Source organism: Crocodylus porosus, unplaced genomic scaffold (assembly GCF_001723895.1).
Source record: "Crocodylus porosus isolate Cpor-Errol unplaced genomic scaffold, CroPor_comp1, whole genome shotgun sequence".
In the NCBI taxonomy this organism is placed as follows: domain Eukaryota; kingdom Metazoa; phylum Chordata; order Crocodylia; family Crocodylidae; genus Crocodylus; species Crocodylus porosus.
The window spans coordinates 44,648,352-44,657,022 of record NW_017728886.1 but is presented as its reverse complement, the minus strand read 5'-3'; the positions used below and the strand labels follow the sequence as shown (position 1 = coordinate 44,657,022).

Sequence of the window (8,671 nt, the reverse complement as noted above, 5' to 3'; positions counted from 1 at the left end):
TTTATATATAATATTAAAGCATATTAAATATTTTATAGGTATATGGATGTATATATAACTTTCAGTTTTATGTCAAACAGCAAATAAAGGGTACAAATACTGTTTGTTAGTATATAAAGCATTAAGAATCACTTTAAGTTGTAAGCTCAAATGATGCAGTAAACGGAGACTTAGATATGTTATGTCTTTAGTTCAGGTGCTAGATGCTTGCACTGAGGTCCTGTGGTGCATTTTCTATATAGCCTTTGTGGTATGAATGCCTGCAAATCAATCTCACTCCTCACAAGATGATGCTATGTTATTGACTACACATTTTTTCCTGATAATCTGAAATAGTACAGAAATTATGATTTATGTATTGTAGTAATATCATAATGGGTTTCTGAGTAAAATGTAAAATGACTTTGGAAGGAGGAAGGATTTCAGTACAGTGATTGAATGCATTTAGACTGACCCTGTTGTGGGTTATACTGACCCAATTACGACACACCCTTTAAAGACCGATCTTGTATATAATTTAGAGGGAATTTTTACTTGAAGGATATTATACATGTAAAAGCAGTATTCTTGCTTTTTCAGCTAAGACTGTGAAGTTTTAACTTGCTGTTTTTCAGATAAGCTGAAAAAATTCAGAGTTAAAGAACTGTGCAAGTTTTAAGACAAAATGCAGAAAAATAGGGGTTGCTAGGATGTAGTAAAGAGAAGGCATATATTAAACTGTTAGCAAAAATTTACCCAGAAGGGATCATGTAATATGGTACCCATGAAAGGGAGACCATTTAAGATTGAGGTGGGTTGGATTTAATTGCTTTTTATTCTTTGATAGTTTCAGACCAAGCACGTTGTTAACAATATCTGCCTTCTTGAAAGATGCATGAAGATACTAAATATTATTACTGGAGCCTGTCCAGCATCTAATTTCTACTGAAAAGTTTTTAAAAAATGATATTTTAAAGTTCCTACCTACTTTTGCCAAGTAAACTGACAGGAGCCAATTTTTCGTGAGGTTTAATCTGTGTGTAAATAGACAATATCAATACCTACGGTGGGTGAAAGACATGAGTGATTCACTTCATTTCAGCTAGTCTAAAAATGCTGTATGGAGAAAGGAAGGATGTTCTTATGATTTCAGCTGGTAGACTGGGGTTTAGGGATATGGATGCTATTATTGGCACTGCCACAGGCTGACTTTGTGACTCTGGCCATGTAACTTGATCTCTCCACTACAGATTCCTTATTTACTAACTTGGGGTAATAGCTCTTACATCACAAAGGCATTATGAGGGAACAGCCATTAAAATCTGCGAGGCACTAATATACTATGGTGATGAGTGCCGTATTAAAGTCTATTAGTATTAAACTGCAGAGAATACTTGAATTAGAAAGTAATAATGCCTTTTCTACGTTAGGCACTTTTTCCTCTAAAATATTGCACTGTTGACAGTAGGAGCTCCATGTGCTAATGTAGACAAGCTACAGACAGCTACTAATATGCATGACTAGTGGACATTGTGGTTGAAGCGCCACGCTCATCTGCTCATGCAATCACTGGAGCTGCTTCAGTGCTGCCTTGTATAGGTCTGCCTTGCATATTACAAATTGAAGAGGAGGGGAAGCTGAGGGTGGGCAAAACCTCTTTCTGGACATTGTACTCAGGTGCTGTCTGGCTCATCTTGCTGACCTGAGGTTCATATTACATCTCTGGTGCAATGTAAACCCCCCTCTTCCCCCCCCAGTAAATGACAACAGTGTTGGCCTCACATGAGGACAGAGATTTAAAAAGTTTTTGTTGGAAGTTTCTCCAGCTGAAACTGTTTCTATCAAATAATATGGTAGAGTGACCATGCCTGGCAGTGGCAAGTACGAGATGTTGGTCTAGCCAGGCTGCCGACCTTCCTGCTGTGATGCTGTGTCTGTATAACATGAAGATAGACTTATTGTCAGTGTTGTTTAGCAGTGCTTAATTAGCGTGCATAAAGGACCACATGGATGTGACTGGGCTGCTTTTGGTTTAGGAATAGCACATCACGTTTAAGGCGCTACTTCTAGGCACAGTAAATTTGCCATGGAGACGTGACCATGGTCTGCCATTCTTCAAGCCTTCGATGTGGTTAGCATAAACAAGTCACCACAACATGGCTTTTGGGTCCACAGTAATATTTTCATCTTTGAATCAGGCCTCTGTTTACAGATATGAAGGTGCTGTTTGACTATTAACAACCTAAGACTCACTGGGTGAGAGAGGTAAGTGATAGCATGATTATTTTTGAAGATTGGAAACTGAAATGCAGGAACACTAACACTTAACATTGCAAATACCATAAGAAGTCAAACTGGGCATGAAATTTTAAGTTTTAACTGTTAGATGTGCTTCCTTCAAAATACATTTGAATGTATTCAGAAAGTTGTCTGCCTTCTCCTTCTGTGCTCTCATTCAGAACTAGTGGATCCATCTGTAGCTTTATTCCAAAACGTTGGCATTGAGACTCAACTTCTAAATCATTTTTTAAGGTGGAGGGGCAGGAAGAGGTGGCTCAATACTTTTGGTACGCATCAGGGAGTTAAATTATATAAACATAACTTTAATTTCATTGTTGTCATCTTAAATTTTGGTTTCTAGGACGTTAAATAAAATTAAATTGTGCATCAAGAAAATGCCTTATTTTGTGCTAATATAGATCAATTATATGTATTGAAGAGCCAGGTTCCAGACAACAGTCTGAAATTGGAAACAGTCTGAATTTTAGCTAAAGCATACTGCAGCATAACGAATTATTTACCTTCTTAAAAATAATTATTTTAGAGCAGGGGTGTCAGCTGTATGGCTTGCAGAGCCATATAGTCTGGCCCATCAGGCTTGTAGAGGGCTGAGAATTGAGGTGGGTCTTGCCACCAAAGTCCAGGGCACAGGGTCCTATTGGGGAAGTGATGGCGTGGAGGCTGAGCAACAGCTGCACTGTCACAGCTGCTTCCCCTACTTGCTCCACAGTTACTGCTGCATCTGGCCTGCAAGGAGTCCTGGGTGAGAGATGTCATGGAAAGTGGGATGAGGTGGACACCGCTCTTGTAAAGGAGCAAATGTCTTAAAATATGGAAGTTTTAGATAATTGTTCCTACTACTTTCTGTAAAGGAGACTTACTCCACAGGAATTTACTCTGATATCTAGTATGGAGAGGAAGGAAGAGTTGGTCTGCGCTACTGCAAACCTACAAATGTCTGTAACACACCCTGTGTAGGATATTTTTTTTCTTTTCTGACATGAAAAATACTTAATTGTCTGTGCAGACACTTGGTATTTTTGCTGCTTGGCATTATGGTGAAGTGTAAATTGCTTATATAATAAAGTTTTTCCAAGAGTTTTAAGTTCTAGATTCTGGTAGCAGATTAGGGAGAGAACATCATAGGGTCATAGGAAGGTAGGGCTAGGAGGGAATCTAGTCCAGCCCACTATTCAAAGTAGGATCATCTGTGACTAAGCCATCCCAACCAAGTTTGTCCAAACTGCTCTCAAAATTTTCCAGGGATGGAGAATTCTGCAACTTCTCTAGGTAGCCTATTCCAGTGCTAGGCCACTTATAGTCAGAAAGTTCCGTCTAAGCTCCAGCCTAAACTTCCTCTGCTGTTTGAGCTGACTGTTCCTAGTCCTGTCCTCTATGGCCACAGAGAAAAGCTCACTTCCATTCTCGCTGTAATCACCCTTCGGGTATTTGAAAACTGTTATCAAATCCTCTCTGTCTTCTCTTCTCCAGACTAAATAACCTTGGTTCTTACAGCCTTTCCTTGTGTCGTACTGCCCAGGCCCCTAATCATTTTTGTTGCTCTGTGCTGGACTTTTTCTAAACCTGTCCACAACTTTCTTGAAGTGTGAGGCCCCTGACTGGACACACTACTTCAGGCGAGGCCTTACCAGTTCTGAATAGAAGTGAAGAACCAGTTCCCTTCATTTGCAAGTGACACTCTTGTTAATACAACCCAGTATCTTGTTGGCTTTTTTTGTAACGAGTACACTCTTGGCTCATATGCAGCTCATGGTTTACTGTAACCTCCAGGTCCTTCTCTGTAGTACTGCAGCCTAACCAGTCATTCCCCAGTTTGTATTTGTGTGTGTAATTGTTCTATCCCAAGTGCAGGACGTTGTGCTTGTCCTTGTTCAATTTCATGTGGTTGATTGCAGACCATTTTTCCAGTCTATTTAGATAGTGGCAGATTTGGTTATTTTATCACCCTTATTTTTGTTTGAATAATGTTTCATGATAAAAATGCATAACTAAAGTCGGTACATGCTGAAGAATTTATCCTAATTTCTAATGGCAACAAGATGAGCAGTTTTATATGTACCAGTACTCTGGTTTGGTAAATGCAGTAAAGTTAAAATTATGCCAATTTGAAAGTCAAAACCAGTTGAGCTGCACAAGAGTTTGCTTTTTATGGTCAAAATAGGAAACATTTGAGATATTTGGGGAGTTATGTAAAGACTTTAATTTGTAACCACACAATATAAGTTCAGTGCAAGTGGCAGGCAGGACTAGTTGCTCATGCTCTTTAGTGCTCCTTCAGTACATTATTTAAGTAGCATTATTGTACATACTTTTTGTTGGAAGATGGTCAGTGTATATACCATTACTTGTTTTGAAGCATAGCCCAAAGCCTGAAACAGGTGCCTCTAGCTTTTAAATACTGCAGATCAGTGTTTCTCAGCCCTTGGGTTGTGACCCAAAAGTGGGTCACAAGAATATATGAAAGGGTTGGGAACAAACTTTAAAAATGGATCAACAAACTTTAAATATGGATTCTTCTTTGAGGGAGAAAAACATAGGAAACTATGGCTTTTCCCTTGCAGGCTGTCAGTGTTCAAGCTTGCAAGGGGTCTGCTTGGGGTTGTTTGGGGCCCTTCAAGCCCCACACACTCCTGGGGTATGTGGGGCAGGGGGTCCCCACACACTGGGGGTTGGGAGTCAGGGGTACTGTGTCGAGACTGGCCATCAATGTTTACAAATGGGTCCTGGTATAAAAAAAACTGGTGAGAACCACTGATCCAGATGACTTGTATGGTACTGGTTTTCTATGTAAATAATAATTTTATTTTCATATATGGTTTGGTTTGATTTTTTGCCCATTACTTAAAATGGAGGGGAAGGGTTGTCCCTACCTTTTGTTTCTTGTTTTTAATACAAACATTATAAGCTAGTTCAAGATGAGAGCAAAATGGTTTTGCTATATATCTGAATAAATTAATACTTACTCAAATAACTCCTGAATGCTAGATGGATTGGAGTTTGAATGAACAATGTAACCTATCGAGAATGCGACCAAAACTTTCATGCAGGAATGAATGCTCAGCAAGATTTTTTTATATTAAAGTGAAAAAGAGTCATCCTGCAATAGTTACAAATATGTTTAAACTTAACATAACTTTTTGAGCTCCTGTAGCATTTGCTCATTTTTAAAGACCATTGTTGTTTTAAGATCTGCTTTAAATCTGTGGGATGTTTTGGCTAATCAAAGTAGCCAAATGATGTAACTTAAGAGGAACTTTTTTAATGCATATTGAATTTTAAAACATGTTTTTGATTGATGGGTTTTTGTATTCTTACTAAATCACTTTTTTGTATAGAAAATATTAGCACAGGTACCGTGCAGCTCAGTTGCTGAAGGCTAAACAAAATGGAATTTGAGGATATTCAAACTTGCAGTTTATTTTCAGAAAAAAAAGGAAATCCACAGTTCCACTGCTCTAAATTCATATGTTCTCAGGCATATTCTGAACCACTGCCAATAATTGGGAGGGAGATCTTGCCAGACCTTACTCTTCAGTAGTATGTTTTCACTTTTTAAGTACTGGCAGGCAGATCTCAGTTTCTGTACTTAGTTGCTAATTCTTCCTTTCATTTTATTACTTGCTCTACAACGTTCTTGGCTTGTCAGTATTGTGTAAAATGATGTCGCTGAATGTTTCCTTGTAGCAGGAGCTGCGCTAGTGTCTGTTCAGTACACTGCAGTGTCACTGGCACATCTCTCTCCTCCATTTCCTCATTCCCCACATCAAGTGGAGTAGGTGCTTTTATCTTTTGGATTGTAATGCATTAAACTAATTAACACTAAAATGCATAATTGCTAATGGCTTAAAGTAACTTCCTTCCTTGTAGTCAGTTATCTTGAATGTGGCAAGATCTATAGTGCTAATTTAAAATGATCATATGCTCATCTTTCTTTTCTCTTTGTTGCTTTCAGGCTGGAGCTTCTCAAGTAATCTTCACAAATCCACTAGAAATTGTCAAGATCCGACTGCAAGTAGCTGGAGAAATAACCACTGGTCCTCGAGTTAGTGCCCTCACTGTATTGCGAGACTTAGGCTTCTTTGGTCTGTACAAGGTAACTTTAAAAATATTGTATTTTAATTAAAAATATTCTGTGACTTTACATTATAGAAGCCTCTGTTCATCGGATACATTTGTTTAGTAGATTCCTAACTGTCCTGCTTAGAAAGTTGCCACTTTTCAACACCTTAACACCAGACTAATGAAGGCTGCATGATTAACTGCATGTCTTAGATTGCACTAACATGCACCAGCTATATAGCTAGCATACACAAGGTACTATATTGTCTTCCAATTCTGTAGAGCTGTGTAAAGAACCATAATTTTTAACTTTTTCTTATAAAGTTTTAAAGCCTTTTCTGATTCTTGAGTGCTGTGTAGCATAGTTACTTCCGAATTCTTCATTTAAATAAACACTGATAGAATATACTGTAGTATCTTTTTTTTTTTAATGTTTGGCATGTTAGGAATCCAGTCAAATGCTTTCCCTTCCCTTCCTCCCCCTACCAGCAGATAAGGGCAAGAAAGAAGGTGTAGCATATTGTGACCCTAACACAGTGTTCCATAGGAATTACCTATTCTCAGAGCTGTAAAACGATTGATGCCTTCTGACTAAAACTACTTGCACTGTGTATTCATCTAATGCATACAGAAAATTATTGAAACCGTGCTGATTAGATTATCTTCTGGTAGAAACTGATGCCATTTCATTGACTTCAGTGCACTGATTGGCAGAACCAGCTGGGCCAAAGCCCTAGGGATGGGAAAATCTGGGGTTGGTAGTCACAGAGAGCCTCATACTGCAACCATTACCCACATGAGTAGTCTCATTGTCCTCAATTTGTGTAAGTATGGGATGCCAGATTGGACCACTTAGTAATAAGCATAGATGGATAAGGGTTGAAGCTAATGACCTATATAGCAGATCATGATGTGGCACTCCAAATTGCTTTTACTGTGAAATCCATCATGTACAGAGGGTTCTTATTAATCACTTTCCACCCTCTCCCTGTCCCAGTTTTCCTTGCACAAGGTGATGTTCATCACTAGTTACATTACTTTTCTAGTTTTCTTTGTACAGTCCTTTAAACTGTTCTGTTAACATCACAATAAGGAAATCAGCATGAATGAGGAGATGTATGTATATTTTGGCCTGGGGAGTAGTACCTAAGTCTGAATAGGACTTAATGAGGAGTTGTTTTTCCTTCCAAATTGTCTTGCTAATTTTTTGACTGTTTTACTGAAGCTGATCCTACTGTATGAACTCCCAGTAAATGACATGCTGTTGCTCAGGGCAGACATTTACAAGTGTAAATGTGGTAGTGATAGTAAACATACCACATACCTGAGGCTATGCGGGCTTGGAGGATAGACAGCAAAGTCTGCTTACACTCACTTAAATACAATACATTTCTAATTAGAAAGAATGCCTGATTATTAGTAAAGTCCACTTAAGTCAACTAAAGTCTTGAGCCGCCACTGCTTACTGTTGAATGCAGTTGGCTTGTATTCTTTTATTTCAAATAATGTTGTTTGCCCTTTTTCATTTTATAGTTTGGCAGCTTTGGGCATAATTGTTTCCCGTTTTGGGTGAGGGGAGGGAGGGGAATACAATTTTTGGTTTTTGTTGAGATGTAATGCTATTTTTCAAATTTTGCTTTGCTTCCAGACATATATGCTTGTATAATTCCAACAGATTAAATTGAAGATCCACACTGGATTTTTAGCTCAGTCCCTTTGTAGATCTGCTTGAACTTGGAGCTTGTGAAAATTTGTCAATTCTGACAGTCAAAGTAAACTTCCACTGAACGTACAGTTTACATGAAAGCAATAAAGCTTCCATGGACTTTACCACCAATCTTGTACAACATCCCTGACCCTAGAAGATTTACGGGTCATGCTCTGATTTCCCTTTTTCTTTAACTGAAAAGCTCAGGTGAAACCTGAATGAAATCAGGAACTCGTGTAGAATTAATTGCCAGCCAGCTAGTCAGTCAGTGTCCCAAAATATCTGGCACTCCAGACAGAATTTATTAACTATTGACTAGATTTCAAAGACACCAATGTCCTTGAGGTATCCAGTCCTATTAGTAATTTTTTTATGAAACAAATTCACCAGTTGATCATCTAGATGAATATTACATATTCTATTTAGATGATCGTGTTCTAATTTTAAAAATGTATGCATATGAACTCTGCAGTGCCTCGTAATAAAATATCTAAGTGTTTTTCAGAGTCTTTCTTTCTCTTGCTCCTTAGATCAATGAAGAAAGAAGATTGTTCATTCATATTTTGAACTCGCTATGTACTAGCAAAAGTGTTTCTATGATAAAAACTCTGTCCCAAGAGCGCT

At 38.2% G+C, this 8,671-nt stretch overlaps 1 protein-coding gene across 1 annotated transcript in view; it reads left to right on the top strand.

Moving 5' to 3' along the window:
* Positions 1-8,671, top strand: part of SLC25A13 (solute carrier family 25 member 13) — a 135,622-nt gene that overhangs the window by 110,082 nt on the left and 16,869 nt on the right. Inside the window, exon 14 of the mRNA XM_019533630.1 lies at positions 6,233-6,373. Coding sequence (XP_019389175.1) covers positions 6,233-6,373 — 141 coding nt within the window. The remainder of the gene's footprint in view (positions 1-6,232; positions 6,374-8,671) is intronic.